General features: G+C 38.5%; 1 protein-coding gene across 1 annotated transcript in view; it reads left to right on the top strand.

Moving 5' to 3' along the window:
- The window catches only part of ZW10 (zw10 kinetochore protein), a 32359-nt gene extending 14318 nt beyond the window's left edge, over positions 1-18041 (top strand). The window contains exons 8-16 of the mRNA XM_064269060.1: positions 2279-2442; positions 3008-3190; positions 8013-8251; positions 10297-10368; positions 12472-12641; positions 13358-13488; positions 14031-14162; positions 14978-15180; positions 17445-18041. Coding sequence (XP_064125130.1) covers positions 2279-2442; positions 3008-3190; positions 8013-8251; positions 10297-10368; positions 12472-12641; positions 13358-13488; positions 14031-14162; positions 14978-15180; positions 17445-17565 — 1415 coding nt within the window. The 3' untranslated portion in view covers positions 17566-18041. The remainder of the gene's footprint in view (positions 1-2278; positions 2443-3007; positions 3191-8012; positions 8252-10296; positions 10369-12471; positions 12642-13357; positions 13489-14030; positions 14163-14977; positions 15181-17444) is intronic.
- Positions 18042-19940: the final 1899 nt, after the last annotated feature.

Genomic DNA, 19940 nt, shown 5'->3' on the forward strand with positions numbered 1-19940 from the left:
AGAAGAAAACTATCAAATACTTCATAATGTCAGCATATTAAAGGGGGAAGCTAGCTACATCATTACGCATTGCCAATGACTTATTACACCTCATGGTGACCCCATGTGTTACAGAGTAGAGCTGCTCCATAGGGTTTTCTTGGCTGTAATCTTTACAGAAGCAGATTGCTAGGCCTTTCTTCCATGGCAGTACTGGATGGGCTCAGCCTGCCAACTTAGGTTAAAAGTCGAGTGCAAATCATTTGCACCACCTAGGACCTGGTTAAATAATTAAATGATTAGATGTGGAAAATATGTTTGACAAAATTTAGCACCCTTTCATAATAAAAACTAAGTAAAATAGGAATAGAATAATTTTCAATAGTATGATGAAATGTTTATGATATGATCTTAAGGAAAGAAGGATACAAAATAGTTTATACAGTGTGATTGCACTAGCTTTTCCTTCTCTGGTTTGTGTGGTTATATCCATTCGACAAACCTTTATAGAGCTGGGCACTGTGTTGGCCGCTTAGACCACCTGAGATGATGCCCATATTTAGGTCCCATGGTTTAAATCAGCACTAGCTATTAGAAATATAATGCGAATAAAATAATGTAATTTAAAATTTTCTAATAGCCACTTAAGAAACAGGTGAATTTATTTTTAATAATATATTTAACCCAATATAAAAAATTTTTTTTATCTAAAATATTATAATTTTAATATATAATCAATATTAAACTTAATGAGATATTTTATACTCTTTTTTATACAGACTTTGAAATTCTGTGTGTAATTTACACTTACCGTTGCCATCGAGTTGATTCTGACTCATAGCAACCCAATAGGACAGAGTAGAAGTGCCCCGTAGGGTTTCCACGGAGCGGCTGATAGATTTGAACTGCCAGCCTTTTGGTTACCAGCCCTAGCTCTTAACCACTGTGCCACTGGGGCTCCAGTTTTACACCTACAGTACATCTCAATTCAGATGCAAATTTTCCTCAGAAATACTTGATCTGCATTTAAATTTTATAAAATTTTACAGTTGAAAAAGTAGATTTCATACCCAAGATGTTTTAAACATACTTCAAAACTTTCCAGTAACTCAACTGACTACCAAAAAATCTTTTTTCTTTGATATTCACATCCACAGTGACAAACCTGGTTCATCTCTATTAGAAGAATTGATTTGACTTTGAAGCAAAAGCATATCCATTTCAAAACTGTGACTCAGTTAATTTACCAACTCAGGTCTCGACATTAACACCGCATTCACAGTGGCGTTGCATAAATTAAAAGGGCATCGTGCTTGGTAAAGTAGATGATCAGCAAAAAAAAGGAAGAGCCTCAATGAAGTGGATTGACATAGTGACTGCGGCAGTGGGCTCAAGCCTAACAACAATTGTGAGGATGGCTCAGGACCAGGCAGTGTTTCATTCTGTTGTACATAGGGTTGCTATGAATCGGAGCTGACTCGACGGGTCGGAGCTGACTCGACGGCACCTAACAACAACAAACGTATTCTAATTCTCTCTCTCTCTCTGTGTATATATATAATGAAAAAACAATTGTCATTGAGTAGATTCCTATTCATGGCCACCCCGGGTGTTTCAGAGTAGGACTGTGCTCCGTAGGGTTTTCAATGGCTGTGATCTTACAAAAGTAAATTGCCAGGCCTTTCTTCCTAGGCCTCTCTGGGTGTATTAGAAAGGCCATCCTTTCAGTTAGTAGCCAAGTACTTAACCATTTGCACCACCCAGGAACTCCATTCTAAATAGAACCAGCACAAAATGTGTTGGACAAAACCACCATAAGTTATAAAAGAGGTATTGAAGTATTGTTTGGTAGGCTAGATATACTTTTATGAAAGGTGTACATTGATGTTTTACTTAGGATAACACTTAGAACATATGTGGAGATGAATAAATTACATTTATTCTTTATTAAAGAATTGGGATTTTATTCTAAACAAGTTTCAACTTGGAATGCAGAACTTCTGAGTACTTGTCATATAATCAAATCAGTAGATAATTATAATGTAGATGGCTTAATATCTTATTGTTATAGAGTACAAAGAGTCATACAGTGCAGACTGTTCATTTGAGCAGTGAAAATAAAATAATACTAATTGTGTCATACTTTGTCCACGCAGTCAGTTGAGATGGCCGTAGAATGATCTGTGCTGTTTTCTTCCCTGTCATCTTAAAATTAAAGAATTCTAGAAAACTAGGAAACTTGAGAATCTATCATGACTGGTAATGGTCTCTTGCGTGGAACTTTTTCTTTGGAATTCAGATTTGCCTCTTGATGCTGATCCAGAAAATGAAAAAACATCTAAGATCATATTGGCCGAGATGCTTGGTGACGTGATCTGGGAGGACTTGTCTGAGTGCCTCATCAAGAACTGTTTGGTTTATTCTATCCCAACAAATAGCAGCAAGTTACAGCAATATGAAGAGGTAAGAGCAGAGATACCACAAAGTTTTAAGAGACTGTAGATTTCTATTGATGTCTTTTGTTTTTCCTTGGAGATCTTTTGTTCTTTAGTTATATCTTCAAGAAAATTATGAATAATAATTCTCTGTAACTTTGTCTCTCTCATGACTTCCTACCTTTTGGGGGAACTGTGTTTTCTTATTAAATTTATTGTCTTTAGTAAGATACTTTTGAAAAACAATTGTTCTTTTATACCTGTGCCAGTGTACCAACTATAGTGGCTAGTGTGTAACACTGCTTTTTCGCATCTTTTTCCTGTTTCCTAGAATGCTAAAATAAGTATGTTTATTTTAAAGATCTTTGCACCTTTACTAAGTAGAGTCAGAAATTTCTATTGAAGATAGTCTTCCTAATGAATTTAAGACTGGAAAATGAATAGTATTTTTATACCCATTAATCGATAGTCTGTCCTAAAACTTAAATGACCAGCTGGTCCTTGTTTTTTTCTATACATTAGATTTGAAATCTTAATATTCAAATGAAATATGTATACATCATTGATAATGTCTTTTTTCTTGTGTGTGTCAGATCATACAATCCACTGAAGAATTTGAAAATGCCCTAAAGGAGATGAGATTTTTAAAAGGAGACACTACTGATTTGCTGAAATACGCCCGTAATATCAATTCTCATTTTGCTAACAAGAAATGCCAGGATGTGATTGTGGCAGCCAGAAACCTCATGACCTCTGAAATTCACAACACTGTGAAGGTACCAGGTTTACAGTTTATTACACTGTATTTAAGGAGCAGCTCATTCTTGAGTCACACGTGGTAGAGTGGAAGAGACTATGACAGTTGCTGAATTCACTGAGGCGAGTTATTTATCTTCTGAACCTTAATTTTCTACTTTTAAAGTGGTCCTAGTACCTTCTTCTTTCACAGGGTTATTGTGAGGTCCAGATAAGATAATGTATATGAAAGCATTATGTAAATAGAAAAAGTCGACGAAAATGTAATGGATTACTGTTGTTGAATGACTTATCCTCAGCTTTATTACTTGAGTTTTTAGTATACGAATTTTGTGACAGGTGTATTTGGGTTTTATTACGTCCAGAGATTATACCCGATTATGAAATTGGTGACTTCCATCTGCTAGGCTTAAAATAATAAAATAAGTAAACAAAAAGATGTAGGGTACAAACAATTTATCTGCAGAGGCAGTGGACTAAGTTAATTTTCACTGAAGGTAATTTACTCCTTTGACTTTAGATAATCCTGTGCATTTTAAAAATAATATTTGGAAATACAAGGCTTTACTTAGATTAAACCAAAACGTAGACTAAGACAGCCTCTTAATAGAAGGGTCCTTAGCCATTTTTCAGTCCCCATCGAAGGGATCAAGATCTTCCTCCCTTAGTCCCTTCTTCTGTCATCCCCCATTTTCCTTTGGGGGTATCCTGTTACTGTGTCCACTTCAGCAAAATATTTAATTGGCCATTTGAGGTGCACAGATATGAACACATTTTGAGGTAATTTTGGATTGTTAAGAAAACTGAAATTTGTTCACTACCAAGAGCTGTGCTATGTGCTGTGGTTTTTGTTTGTTTTTAAACTTTTTTTTTAAAACATAGATATTGTTTGATTAGGTCACTCCTCTCCTCAGATTCCAGTGTTTTCCCATTTTAGAGAAAGACCCACAAAAGCCTTACAGTGGCCTACAAGGTTTTATATGATCTGACTCCTTTGTCTCTCTGGCTCCACCTCCTACCACATTCTTCTTCAGTCACTGCTCCAATCACTGTGGACTTGTTGCTCTTCCCTGACTTTTCTCGGTTGGGCCTCTTGTTCCCTCTGCTTAGAACATTCTTACTGCAGATATCAATGTGACTTGCTCCCTTTCCAGACCACTCTTTTTAAATTGGGAACTCCTGCTGCTTCCTGTGCCCCTTCCTTGCTTTATTTCTCTTCATATCATCATCAACCATCATCTATATGAATTATTGATGTATTGTTTCTCCCTCTCTGGAAAATAAGTTCCATGAGGACAGGGATTTTTTTGTCATGTCTGAATTTTTTCTACATCTGTATCATATACATAAGATTCATAGGTTTCAAACATTTTAATTGTTTTCCTCCAATTTATCTAATATAAGCCCTGTCTGTGTGGATGACTGATGAAGAACAGCCCATACTCTGTACGTCTATTTCTGTATCTCCGTTCACTCCTAAACTCTTAACGATGTTGTTTTCACCTACATTATTATTCAGAAATTATTTATTTTTTTCTTCTAAGGTTTACTTATTTTGTTGTTGGAAATATATACAGTGAGACATACACCAATTCAACAGTTTCTACACATACAATTTAATGATTCCGTTCTTTGAGTTGCGCAACCATTCTCCCCCTCCTTTGCTGAGTTGTTTCTCCCTCATTAACATGAACTCACTGCCCCCTGAGGTTCCTATCTAATCTCGAGTTGCTGCTGTCAGTTTGATTCTTTATAGAGAGTTCTTAAAAGAGCATAATACTCAAGGCAGATATTCTTTACTAGTTAAGCTAAACTATAGTTTGGTTTTAAGATGACTTCAGGGGATATTTTTGGTTTAAGGTTTAAAAATTTTCTCAGGATGATAGTTTCAGGAGTTCATGTAGCCTCCATGGCTCTAGAAAGTCAGGAGTCCGTGAGAATTTGAAATTCTGTTCTGTATTTTCTCCCTTTTGATCAGGATTCTTCTATGGAATCTTTGATCAAAATGTTCGGTAATGGTAGCTTGGTGGCATCTAATTCTGGTCTCATGGCAAAGGAGGGAGCTATTCATGAAAGTAGTTAGGCACACATTCCCTATCCTCCTGCCATTCCTAGGGCAGGGATTTTTGTTTTGTTGTCTCTGCAGCACCAAGGAAGTACCTGGTACATACTACTTAGTGCTCAATAAATGTTTGTTAAATGAATACATACATATCTCACTCATCTCTGTCACAACCCCTTGAAGTAAGCAGGGTTATTACTGGGTTGCTTCATGACTCCGGGCTAAATCCTTTAACCTTTCTGAACCTCATTTTTGTTTTCTATAATATCAGAGAATTGAAGTAGGTAATCTCTGAGTTCTCAAGTAGTTCTGATATTCTATAAAACTGCATTTCTCCCAGATACCCAAATCCTAGTAACTTCTTCTAGATCATAGTTTCTTAACAGCAACACTATGCAAATTTTAGGCTAGATAATTCTTTGCTGTGGGGGCTGTCCTGTAGAATGTTTAGCAGCATCCCTGGCCTCTACCCACCAGATACCAGTAGCACCTCTCCCAGTTATGACAATCAAAAATGTCTCCAGACATTGCCAAATGCCACCTAAAACCAATCCAGACTCATTGCTGTTGAGTCGATTTTGTCTATAGTGACCCTGTAGGACCGAGTAGAACTGCCCCATTGGGTTTTCAAGGAGCGACTGGTGGATTTGAACTGCTGACCTTTTGGTTAGCAGTCAAACTCTTAACAACTGTGCCACCAGGGCTCCAAATGCCCCCTGGGGTAAAATTGTCCCTGGATGAGAACCACTGCTCTAGATTCTCACTTGGTTTTCTTGGCATCTAGGCCCTAGAATTAAAAAACAAAACAAAAACAGTTGCCATTGAGTTGACCCTGACTCATCGTGACCCCATTTGTGTCTGAGTAGAACTGCACTTCATAGGGTTTTCAGTTGGTGATTTTTTTCAGATAAACATTAACATTTTCCAAATCATCTCTATAATTACATTTCTTCATTGGTGTTATGTTAGCTATAGTTTTTGACTACCAGGTGCCTGATATTTTTATTCTCATTTTATCTTCATAAAAGCCATACCCCAAAAAACACAGTGCTGTCGAGTCGATTCCGACTCATATGAAGTAGATATTCTTATACCGTTACAGATTGGGAAACCAAGTCTGGTGACTTAACCATTTTTATTAGACTTGGAATTTTTTCCATCATAAAATTTCCATAGAGGTGCAGTTTGTGCTGAACAGAGCTGCTCTTCTTGCAGTGGGTGTGGGGAACCTATTGCCTTATCTGCTTAGTCTCCTTTCTTGGCCTCTGAGGCATCTTTGAGAAGCAAGATTTGAAAACCATTGTTGTTGTCGTTAGGTGCTCTTGAGTTGGTTTCAACTCCTAGCCACCCTATGCACAACAGGAAACCATTGTTGCACTCCAATTTCTTCATTTTGTAATGAGAAAATTGAGAAGGTAAATGACTTTTTTAAAAGTTAGGATAAAAATATCAGTCATATTTTCAGAGTTGCAGCCTAGTGTGTTTTTATTTACTTCTGACCGAGTCCGTGAGAATTTTCATTTAGTGTAAGCTTTACGGAGGCTTTTTTGGTTTTGTTTGGAGTTTTTTTTTTTTTTTTTTTTTAAGGAAAGGAATCAGTTATTTCTTAGACTAACTAATTGAGTTCTTTATTTGACACAGCCAATAACAGTTGTGCCGGGTGAGAAATAATTTGTTTAATAATATGGACAGTGAAACAAAATTATAGTGGTCTGTAACAATTTTGGAGCCCTGGTGGCACAGTGATTAAGAGCTTGGCTGCTGACCAAAAGGTTTGCAGTTCAAATCTACCAGCCACTCCTTGGAAACCCTATGGGGCAGTTCTGCTCTGTCCTGTAGGGTCACTTTGAGTCAGAATTGACTTGACAGCAACGGGTATGGGTAATAATCTACTAGTTTAGTCTAAGAAGTAGAATTTTTTTTGTTTTCACATTTTATTTATTTTTTAATTGTACTTTAGATGAAGGTTTACAGAACAAACTAGTTTCTCATTAAACAATTAGTAGACACATAGGTTTGTGACGTTGGTTGCCAACCCCACGACATGTCAACACTCTCCCCCTTAACCTTGGGTTCCCTGTTACCAGCTTTCCTGTCCCCTCCCGCCTTCTTGTCCTTGCCCCTGGGCTGGTGTGCCCCTTTAGTCTCGTTTTGTTTTATGGGCCTGTCTAATCTTTGGCTGAAGGCTGAACCTCAAGAGTGACTGAAGTCATGGTTACTCATCCCTCATTGCTGAGCTAAAAGAGTGTCTGGGGGCCATACTCTCGGGGTTTCTCCAGTCCCTCTCAGACCAGTAAGTCTGGTCTTTTTTTTGTTGTTGTCGTGAGTTAGAATTTTGTTCTACATTTTTCTCCAGTTCTTTCCGGGACCCTCTATTGTGACCACCGTCAGAGCAGTCAGTGGTGGTAGCAGGGCACCACCTAGTTGTGCTGGACTCCGTCTGGTGGGGGCTGTGGTGATTGTGGTCTGTTAGTCCTTTGGATTAATCTTGAGAATTTTGAAGGTTCTTTCATTTACCTGAAACCCTGGGCCAGTTTCACAGCTTAGCTATTTCAGTGAAGATTAAGAGCGCTCTGAAGAATCGTGAAGGGGATTGCTTATTTCTTGTGCTTTCTCTGGAGATTAGGCCATCATTAAAATATTGCCGTATTGACTCAGGTCTTTAAATTACTCTGTACAACCACAGCTTAATCCATGGGAGCAACCAGTGTCTTATTCTTCTCTGTGTGTTGCATTTAAATTATTCTGAAGACCGTGCATTTTCTGTGTTTGAAACTTAGGTTACTCCTGATTCCAAGATAAGTGTGCCAGCCTTACCCAGTCCTGATGAGGATGACAAGCTAGACATACAGAAAGTGGCCAGAGCTCAGTACAGTGAAGTGAGAAATTTAGAGCCGGAAAATACACTGGACCAACATTCTTTTTCCTTGCCAACGTGCCGCATCAGTGAGTCTGTGAAGAAATTAATGGAACTCGCCTACCAGACTTTACTAGAGGCGACGACCAGCAGTGATCAATGGTATGAATTCTGAGTGGTCTGAAAATGGCAGTGACTTTGTTAAGTGCATATCTAAACTAGACATGTATTAAGAAAATTAGCTGGAATTCTTTGGGTTTTCTTATCCCATTTAAAAAAAAAAAAAAAAAAATCCCATTAGTTCATTTTTTTTTCCCCCTAGAAAAACATAGCACAGCATACAAACTTATATTAATCTTTGGCTTTTATTTACAATAACATATACATGTTGGACCTCGATATAAGAAGTAGAAGCATGTGCATGGATGGACAGATGGGTTTCTTTGACATTAGAAATTGTTGTTTATCACTTTTTAACAAAAAAGCTGTTTAATATTTATTTAATTTTTAGTTTTTATTTGAATTGGTTGATAATACATGAAAAATGAATAATTGTTTATTATTATTGGTAAAAAAAATAGTGGTGGTAATATTAATAGTTGCACCCTCTGCTTCAGCCTGCTCTGGCTCTTTAGCCTAACATTCTTTCAGATCCAGGTTTTAATTAATTTACATTTGAAATGTTTATTTTTTAGAACAATAATAATTTGGGGGGCAGCCAAAGGTAGAAGGAAAAGAACAGACTATACCAAAGAAACCATTTCAAGATGATTTCTTCTAGTTTACATTGCACCCGGGTACCTAAACTCTGTTCAGCATCTCCTGCTGAGTCTGTTTTTATTTAATAAGCAACTTCCCTACTCCTAGACTAAATTGAGAAGAAAATGGCAGACTGTGGCCCAGGTTGATTATAGAGCAGGTTTACATCTATACCTCTTTAGTTTGCATCTCTGTGTAGGAGTTTTGCGTTTCTCATTCTCATAATAGAAAACCAGTCCAGTAAGGATTTGACTTAATCATGTTGCATGTTCAGATGGGCTTCTAGAGTTTCAATTTTTATCTCCACGTGCAAACAAACCCCTTAACTTTATTCTGCTCTAGAAAGCACATGTCTACCAAGATACTTACGTGGCATTAACCGTTACATTTATAAATCTGTCCAGGTTTAATTATCAGTAGGATATTTATAAAAAGAAGTGTATACTCATTTGACAAAATAAATACAGGAGTGACTATTTCTTCACTAGGCATACTCCCAAAATATACCAGACCATTCTGGCTAGGAAGTTAGGGATATTGGGCAGTATTTCTTAAAATTTTTGAGAACATAGAACACCAAGCAGTATTTTTTTTAATTGCATATGCCTTTGGGGATTCTTTCCACTAAAAGTAGTTTAATAGGACAAACAAAAATACAATTACGTTACAACTTTCTTCTCTATTACCAGACCTTAAACAGCGACATATGTACAGCAAAATTAGAACGAAAGAATCAGGTATCACAGTAATCAACCAGTAACAGTGTTTTGGTGTATAGTAACCATGACTTGTTTTTCTAAGTATTTGTGGAGTTCCTGGGACTTATTCAGGGCACCTACTTTAAGATATTTTTTACATAAAGGTGAGCTACGCAAGGCTTATATTTGTTCTTTTTAAGTGCATTTTAATGTGTTCTAAAGCCAGATTTAAGGTGTTCTAAAGCCAGATTTAAAGGGCAAAAAACTTGAGGGCTCAATTCTGTCCTAGAAATGTTGATTCATCTCCTTGTATTGGGGTGAGGAGGAGAAAAGGTGAAAGCTGAAAGTCAGACTGATTCTAAAAGAACCCAGCGAGTGCCTTTACTGATACTTTGCCCTTTGCAGAGTGCGCCAGCGAGTAGGTGACATTTGCTTGAGGCTTAGCTCCATTTGTTACTAAAGGGATACTCTGGGTCCTGGTGGAACACACACTGATAAATCGAAAAAAGGCAGTGGGTCGAGTGCTGCTGTTCTTAAAATTATTAATGGATCTAGGTTTTAAGAAGGGTAATGTAGTTAGTAAATATTGGTTGAGAATATATTTCTATCTAGATTAACTGTGTAGTAACCAAGGCAAGTGTTCTCTGCAACTGTAGTTTTAGTTTATTAAAGGTGCATTTAGGTTGAATTTTTTTTCTCATTTTCAATATCTCCTCAATACATTTCTGTTAAATCTGTGTTTTCCCTTAGTGCTGTTCAGCTTTTCTGCTCGGTAAGGAATATCTTCCATTTGTTCCATGATGTGGTACCAACATATCACAAGTAAGTGCCGCCGTATCTCATTCCCGTACAACAACCGTATGTCTAAAATGTTCGTAAGTCAAGTTTAAACCAGTAATTTTATATTCTCACCGAAGATATTTTGGTTATTAAAACTCACACAATAATTAAGTAAACTATTTTAAAGCACACATAGAAGGAGCAATGTCATTTATTAATAAATTCATACGAGTACTATGATCTTGCAATATAGTGGATGAAGCAAATTTAAAAACTCAACAGAATTTTAACCTGTTTTTAATGCTAGGTATTTTCAGAACTGCCTCACTTTACTTGGTTAAAAAACAAAAAGGCTACCGCTCCATGTTGGCATCCAGTAAACAAAGCACATTTTCCTTTGGCGTTCGCAGCTCTGCACACTTAACACCGCAAGGGATTGCCGTTTCCCTGTAGGGTATGGTCAGCCCCCATTCCTAGCTGTCTTAGGCTGTATTTACCTACTGTCTTGGCTTTTAAAAGTTTCTTTTAATATGAGTCTGAAAAGTTATTTGAACTGGAAGCCTCCGGGAGCGCTCCCTGTCATCCTAATTAGGTGCTTTGGATACTTTTTTAGAAGTGTTTTTGATAATATGCCAGCAGAACTATCCTATCACCAAGCACTCTGCTCACAAAGAAAAAACGCTGATTATTTGAAGTATATTTTAGCTTAGATTTGTGAGCAACTGAGATGTTTTTAACTAGGCCCACCTGTTATTTTTGGTATAAAAGAGCGCTTATTTATCATGAACCCTTATTATTTTTTATTTGCATTCTCTTTGTTTTGGTTTAAAATTCGTATTTCACTTTCTGCTTAGTCAAGTAAAGGGAACGAGAGTAACATATTTGGGTCAGCTGACAGATGTGTCATTGAAGATTCAGAGATAGTCGGCTCAGGAGCTGCTGTGGCTTCAAAACATTTTCTCACTGATGAGGAGTTGGATTTGCCTCTCTTTCCCCTTTGTGTGATCTTTGAACTTTGTCCTGGACCTGTGGTTCACAGCTTTAGTGTATATCAGAATCACCTGGATGCCTTGTTAAAACACAGATTGCTGGACCCCGTGTCCAACAGTTCTATTCAGTAGGTCTGGGATGAGTCCTATATTTTATATAAATTTCTGGGTGACGATAATGTTCTTTGTCAGGAGACCACACTTTGGAAACCACTGTCCTAGATTATGGTTCTTACCTTTGGCAGTATATTAGAGTCACTTATGGAGCTTTAAAAATATGTATCTTTGCCTAGACCCTACCCCTAGAGATTTTAGTGGATAGGTCAGCTCTAAGACCCAGGCATCAGTGTTTTTTTAAAGCCCTGCACGTGATTTTGATGTGTAGCCAGGAAAGAGGACAGCTGCCTTGGATTGCCGGTTCCTGACTTTGTACATCCTAGCCTGACACTGAAACAGCAAACTAGGAAAAAAAGTTTTAACTTGATTGCCTGCTAGTGGGTATATAACACAAATATAAGACACAATCTCTTCCAAAGCTGAGTAGACTAATATGTGTAGAAGAATTAGAGCAGCGGTTTTTAATCCTGGATGTAAATTAAAATTACCTAGGATGATTTTAAAAACTATAAATGCCCTGACTTCACTCCCAGAGGTTGTGATTTAATTTGTTTGGGGTGAAGCCCAAACATCTGTATATTTTAAAATTCCTCAGGTGACTCTAATCTGTAGCTAGCATCAAAAACTAGTGAATTTGAAAATAATGAAGTGCTTCATAATGTAAGTGAAACAGGAATTTGGAGAAGGGGGAAGTCCTGCATCTCTACAGACTTAGGAGTGTTAAATTTTAAAGGAATTATTATGAACAGCTATGCTAGATTTGCAGAACAAAGAGACGAACCAGGTAGATGTCTTAATTCCCTCACTTTTTCTTTTTTTGTTAATCATTGGATACATTACGGGATGAGGCCATATTCTGGCAGAACAGCCTCACTCTGAGTGGAGTGGGAGTGATGAGATTTAATCTTGTGTGTACCACATTTATGTAGCGTATAATTACCAAAGCCTGGAAATACATTAGAGGACTGGTAACTTTTCATCAGTGCCGCCTTCAGTAACAGGTAATTCCTTTCCTTTCCTACCTATCCTCCTGCCTTAGGGAGAACCTTCAGAAACTGCCTCAGCTGGCTGCCATCCACCACAACAACTGCATGTACATTGCTCACCACTTGCTGACCCTTGGGCATCAGTTCAGTTCGCGTCTTGCCCCTGTTCTTTGCGATGGCACTGCCACGTTCGTGGATCTCGTACCTGGCTTCAGGAGACTTGGTAAAGGATACTTTTAGGAAAATTATCCAGTCTCTCAGGCTAGCTTCTTTGTAATTTATGTGTGCAGAGGTCAGAGACGTGGTGGCCCTGAGCTGCACCTTAGAGCGGGAGGGCATTTAGTTTGCAGGGTTCCCAGTTATTTGATCTTATAATAATGTGCGTGCAGTCTTTGCAGAAGCATTGTTTTGTCTCGACACGATCTCATGGTACATTAGGTCCCACACTGCATTGCTGGTGTGCAGTGACTTCACCAGGTGAGAGTTATGTTCGGGGAATAACGTAGAATAAGATTTGTATCGTGACAGCTCTGTTAGCGTTGTTGGTAAGAGCACACTAGTATCGATGCTTGTTCTTCTGCCAAACCCCAAGACAGCACCCCCCGCACCCAGCTTTACTGGAGATTCCCTACTTTTCCCTTAGGTGATGCCAGATGTATCAGAACAATAAGTAGCTGCTGCTTCTATAAAAAGAGGTAGTTTTCCTAGCTGACTCTGACTCTGGGAGAGAGTTATTTATTATCCCAAGGGTGGGCTTGAAGGGACTGGCTAATATATTAGAAGAGATTTTTTTTTCTAGTAACCTAAAAGGGAGCTTTATGATGTTATCTAGCAGTTGTTTTGAAATAGAACAGATACCTCTCCTCTTCCATCCTGGTTTTGCAATGTGTAATTGAACAGCTTTTAGAATTTTTTATTCTAACTGTTTTTCCTTCATAGGAACAGAGTGTTTTTTGGCTCAAATGCGGGCACAGAAAGGAGAACTTCTGGAAAGATTATCAAGCGCTAGGAACTTTCTAAACATGGATGATGAAGAGAATTATTCTGCAGCAAGCAAAGCAATCCGGCAGGTGGGAGGCTGTTGCTCGCTCTGGAGTTTGTACTCTATCCTTAAATGGCCTTTTTTTTTTTTTTTTTTCAAAGGCAGCAAAGAATATGTAAAAGGTATCTCAGTTGATTCCCCACAGCTCCTACTAGAAATCTGGATTTCTTTTACAGTCATGTTTAAGACCTTTCCTGTACCTTCTCACCAAGCCAACAGAAGCTATCTTTCCATCTACCCAGTAGTGTGACTAGTTATCTAGTAAGTTTGTCATAGCAAGTAATTTACTCATGAACTTGGGTTTGGGAAATTTTAAATAATTAGCTTTCACCTTAGTATCCCTTTCTCTTAAGTGCTGTATCTTTTCATTGTGGTTTTCCTATCTGCAGGATGAAAACTAGCAGTGACGTCACTAAGATTAGATATTCAAGAAGCATATCATCTTGATTACTTATGTTACTCTACATAACGCCCCTTCCCCCAACACACAAACAGATGATAAATGTAAATTTGGAATATTTGAGTTACAACAAACTCTTTCCCATGTAAATATCTCCATTCTTCTGACAGGTACTGCACCAACTAAAGAGACTTGGGATTGTGTGGCAGGACATCCTGCCAGTGAATATATATTGCAAGGCTATGGGGACTTTACTCAATACCGCAATTTCTGAGATCATTGGCAGAATCACTGCCTTAGAGGTAAGGGCCATTCAACGCCTCACCAGACTTCAGATGTAGTTCTTGTCCTGATTGTTACTTCAGTTAGAAAGTGAAGTTAAAGGCTCAGTTTTAGTTAAAACAGATGGTAGAAGTTGTACGTGTTTCATGCCTAACTTACCATGTTTTTTTTTTTTCTTTCAATTTTGTTTAATCCTATTTTGCTGGAAACTTGGCAATCTCTGCTTTTCATTCCTAATAATAAGGAAGTAGGATTGATTGTCCTGCTTCTTAGCCTAGCATCTTTGTAAATTATGAGTGAAGAGGTTGGAAGCTGGGCAGTGGTCCTGAGATATGCTGTAAAGTATGAAGCCACTTACTTTGCAAGTGAACGTAGTCATTTAAATTAGTAAAGTGAATGCAGCCCCGTGCGGTGCGGCGCCCCTTTTCCAACACACTGCTGCAGTTGGGGTCATGTGTGCGATCCTATGGGAAAATTGCCTGGGCTCTGCCAGCCGATGGCTTTAAAGCATGGGTTGCCTAAACCCTTATTTGTAATAACACTCCCTGCCTAGCAGCAAGCTGTGCCACATTCTCCTGGAGAAATGGGCTCTTTCATGTAGGCAAACTAAATTACTGAATTACTGACAATCTGTTGGGACATAGTTTATGTCATTCTAGCTTTAGGAGTATTGTCAGAGAGCTGATGAATTGTAGTGTCTAGAAAGGTGTGCTAAATTGTTTGGAAACATTGCTGTAGATGACCTGCCTGGACAGCATGCACTAAAGATTTCCCCTGTCCCTACCACTAAGCTGGCCCATTTCTCTTCTGCTGTGTTCCCTTTGTGCAAAACCAGGACATCTCCACTGAAGATGGGAATAGATTGTATTCCTTATGCAAAACAGTGATGGATGAAGGACCCCAAGTGTTTGCCCCTCTATCTGAAGAGAGCAAGAACAAGAAATACCAAGAAGAGGTTCCAGTCTATGTGCCAAAATGGATGTCTTTCAAAGAACTGATGATGATGCTACAAGCCAGCCTGCAAGAAATTGGGGATCGGTGCGTACATAACCCTTTATAGAGGTGTTTATCTCTCCACAGCTATGAAAGAAGAATAGTGCTATTGGTGGCTATGCTTTCTTCAGTTTCTTAATATTACTCAGGAAAAAGTTTGTTACTAAGTAGCAGTAGTTGGGGCCTTTGCATGGTCTATCATAGTGAGGATCTCATTACTATTTTCTCACAGTTGATACTACAAAGACTTCTCGTTTCGTACTGTCTTGGCCTTGAACATGTTTTGGCATGCTGTACAAATGATCCGATGTTTGCGAGAAGTACAGCCTTCTGACCCCTGCGTGGAAATTGTTGCCCACTTTTTAGAATGGCTTTGACGTCTTAACAGAGAAGTTAGTTTTGTCTGTATGTAGTGATAACCCTCTGCTGTTGTCTGATTGACCAGCCGTTTTTCTACAAGGATTGAATGTCAAAAATTCACTCCTTTAGAGATGAAGCACTATTCACCGAGAAAGGGTCCATCTTTTCTTAAATATAGTGGATCATGTTTTCTTCTGGCACCATCAGTTAATGTCGCTGTGGTCAGTCAGCGTATGCTATATCATCTACTGAGTGTCAGGAGGTCATTAATACGGCACAAAACGAGTAGATGTGGGTTAGTTCACGTCCATGAATGCGTTCACTATTGTCTTGGTAGATTATTGACGAGTATGTATGCCTTGCCTAGGGAGCTCCGTCATCAGAGCACAGTGTATATGTTGGGAAAAGGCAATTTTATTCAGAAGATGCTCTTAAGGCCCATTTCCATCGTGGCAGCTGCTTGTCTGCCTGCCTTAGCTTGGCTTAGTCCGTCCACATGTCCATTGGATTAGACCAGTCAGCCAAGATGTTTCTGAGTTGTTCTCACTAAATGTTGCCCGTTTGTTCTCAAAGCAATGCAAATGAGATTTCTACTTGGAAAAAAAAGTTCTTCAAAATATCTCTAATGACATTTATTGCAAAATTTTGATTTATTCATTTGTAATTTATAAGTTCTTAGTGGGTCAGAAGGATGTCTTTAGGTGACAAGCTCCAGAGGGCTGAAGATAAGAATTTTTCTCTCTGCTGTTGAAGGGGTCTTCTTAGCAGCCTAAGAATGATCTGAAAAATTAGAAAGTGGCTATCCCCTCAGGTTTTTTTTCCTGCTTAGGAAGATTTCTAAGAGCTTTCAGTAAATATAAGTAAATAAATAAATTATTTTACTGGAGAAACGACCTCCAGCTATGTGTAGTTTAAATATTTTAAAATTGTAAAATATACATAAGAAATGGTACAGTAGATATAGTATATATAGATGGTTTAAAGAAAAAGAATAAAGTGAACAGCCATGTACCTACTACTAGCTTAAGAATAATGGTTTCACCAGGACCTCTTAAGACTCCTATGTGTCCCCCTTCTCATACTCCCCACCAGAGGTAACCACTGTCTTCAATTGTGTGGTGTTTATTTCCTTTTGTAATTTTACCACATTTACATGTAAATATACATATGATAATATACGTACACGTCCCTAAACAATATAAAGTTTAGACTTGCCTGTTTTTGAACACTCTGTAAATGAATTCTTTTGTAACTTGCTTTAAATGTTTTTGAAACTCATTTCTAGTGATTTGTGTAGCTGCAGTTCATTTCATGGCTGTATTATATTGCATTGTACAAATATTTCATAGTTTGTTTACTCTGTTGCATCTCATTCTCACCAGCATTTGGTATTATCAGACTAAAAATTTTGCTAATGTAGTTGGTGTGAAATGGTAGCTTTTTGTAATTTTAACTTGCATTTCCTCAGATTCAAATGAGGTTGAGTATCTTTTCATTGGTCATTCATGTTCCTTCTTTTGTAAAATGCCTGTTCATATTTTTTGCCATTTATTCTACTGGATTGTTTGTTGTCTCATTGTTGACTTATGGGAGTTCTTTTATGTATTTTTTTAATACCAATCCTTTGTCAGTTTTAAGTGTTTCCTGTGGTTTTTTGAGGCTGTGATCATAATTATGAAGCTCAGACAGGGCTTAGTGAGTATAGCATTGAAGGAGAACAGTTTCATCTTCCCAACCTGGTCTCCTCTTCTATCTGTGCTTATACCAATGTGGCCTATAAGCAGAAGAGGTCAAAGGTATTGAAGGGAGGCCCATGAGGAACAAGGATGCCCTGACTTGCTATTACCATTTAACGTGAAGAAACATTGGGGATCAGATAAGCAATTTTTAAATCTTGCTTATACTTCAGACACGTGATAGGAAATAAAATTTTATCTTTTGTTTTGCAGGTGGGCAGATGGAAAAGGGCCCCTAGCGGCTTCATTCTCCTCTAGTGAGGTGAAAGCTTTAATTCGTTCCTTGTTCCAGAACACGGAAAGAAGAGCAGCTGCCCTTGCTAAGATTAAATAGCTTCATCTAAGAAAGCCGTGTCTCGACTATGTGGATTCCTCTTTTGGGACAATCACTCCTTCAAAGACTTCTTGGAATCGCCCATGGGTTTTAGTTAACCAATATATCGTGGAAGTTTGACTTTATGTAAGAACACCTCCTGGCGTGCATGAGGCTTTATTGCAGAACTGGATGTTAAGATAAGATGTGGAGTGAAGCACCTCAATTTGTTGACTTTCTAGCCACTATCCACCAATAAGAAACTGTAGAACAGCAATATTTCATGTTGCTTCGTTGGCCCTTTGGGAACTGTATACCTTGTAAATGTAGGCCCACTCTGGCCTTGGACCAAAGAATCCAGGAGATTTCAAGAGTCTAAAGAATTTGGGAGCAAATGTGAGATATTTTTGGTCGAGTAGGAACACCATATTGGGCCTTGCAGGAATCAAGAAGACTTCCCTGTAATATTTCTTTGTAATAAATACTGCTTTTCAGAATTAAGGGGTGAGTGTCTTTAATAACATGGGAGTGTTGACAAAAGAGACCAACACATTTTCTTATCTATCATGCCATTCTTTTTATTGAGGTATAAGACTGTCACAGAGTACTCACTGACTTGTCATCTCCTTTCTCAGAATTCTTAGGACTTCTAGGACTTTGTCTTAGTTATCTAGTGCTGCTATAACAGAAATACCACAAGTGGATGGCTTTAACAAACAGAAGTTTATTCTCTCACATTCTAGTAGGCTAGAGTCCACATTCAGGTTGCCAGCTCCAGGGCAAGTCTTTACCTCTCTGTTGGCTCTGGAGGAAGGTCCTTGCCATCTGTCCTTGCCATCAGTCTTCCCTTGGTCTAGGAGCTTCTCTGTGCAGGCACCCTGGGTCCAAAGGACTTGCTTTTCTCCCAGCACTGCTTTCTTGGTGGCATGAGGTCCCCCGTCTCGCTATTTTGTGTCTCTCTCTTATATCTCAAAAGAGATTGGCTTAAGACACAACCTGATCTTATAGATTGAGTCCTGCCTTATTAACATCATAGAGATAGGATTTACAACACAGAAAAATCACATCAGATGGCAAAATGGTGGACAATCACACAGTACTGGGAATCATGGCCTAACCAAGTTGACACACATTTTGGGGGGAAACAATTCAATCCATAACAGACTTTTTTAAGTATACATTTTTGGACCTTTTTGCTATTTCAACTAAAACCAATTTTTTTTGGTTGGGTGTTTTCCCTTCCCAAGCTCCACTGTTGCTGCACCTTCTCAAACGGCAAAGTTTTTTAAGTTGCCGGTGTAACTCTAGTATGTAGGTGCCCATGAGTTGCTAACTCTGGGCTCTATAGCCTGACCCTTTATTTAGTGGACATAGGTCATCCTTCACCTCAACTTTTTGGGTTTTGAACTCTTTGCAGCCTTTGGAGTTATAATGTTAAGATTATCCTAGATGGCTCTAGGATTCTGGATCATCTCTCTCCATAATAAAATATGGTTTTCTGTCATGAATACAGGGTAAAGGGTGTAATCTTTATGTGCTTTTCAGGCAGGTAATACCCAGAGGAAGTTTTCAGTGAAGTGGGCAACTGTGGTGGCATAGTGCTTAAGAGCTATGGCCGCTAACCAAAAGGTTGGCAGTTCAAAGCTGCCAGGCGCTCCTTGGAAACCAAATGGGGGCAGTTCTCTGCCCTGTAGGGTCGCTATGAGTCAGAATCGACTCGACAGCAGTGGGTTTTTGGATTGGGGCATGCTTCCTTAGTCCTCAACCTCCTAACCCCTTGCACACACAGAACAAATTGTTTTTCTCCCTGCATTCAAGGTGTTCTTTTGCCTTCACCCTCTCCTTAGTTCTGGCTCAGTCCCTTTAATCAAGTCATTCTGGTTGCTTGGTTTTTCTTTTCCTATTTAAGTGTCATAAGAGAACCAATAAAAAAAAGACCAGTTTTTCCTTATAAATCAGCTGAGGTTAATGACAAGCTATTTGTCTATATTCAGCATGTCTTGTGAGAACTCAGAAAAAAGAATTGTTTGAACCAATTTTGCTTTTTTTGAGAACAAAGAGGTTGTCTTTCTTAGAGGAAGAAGGGACCATTTTCACTGATGAAAATACCTGTTTTTGAGAATTGGCACGGTTTCAGGTAGCATTCTTTTCTCAGCAACTGAGAAAAATGGGGAAGTAAGGGCAGAACTAAAATAAATGCATCACATAGAAGAGCCGTTTTCTTTTGTTCATAGAAGCTATTCCTGTTGCTTGACAGATACAGCAATTTGGGGGAGGGATCTCTTGTAACTGAAAAGCACACTCCCCACTCTTCGCCCCTCATTAACACAGAAAACTGCGTAACAGTTCTTCTTAGGCTGTGTAGACTCAGTCCTTCAGGACTATGTCCCCCCTAG

Source organism: Loxodonta africana, chromosome 15 (assembly GCF_030014295.1).
Source record: "Loxodonta africana isolate mLoxAfr1 chromosome 15, mLoxAfr1.hap2, whole genome shotgun sequence".
NCBI classification, from domain to species: domain Eukaryota; kingdom Metazoa; phylum Chordata; class Mammalia; order Proboscidea; family Elephantidae; genus Loxodonta; species Loxodonta africana.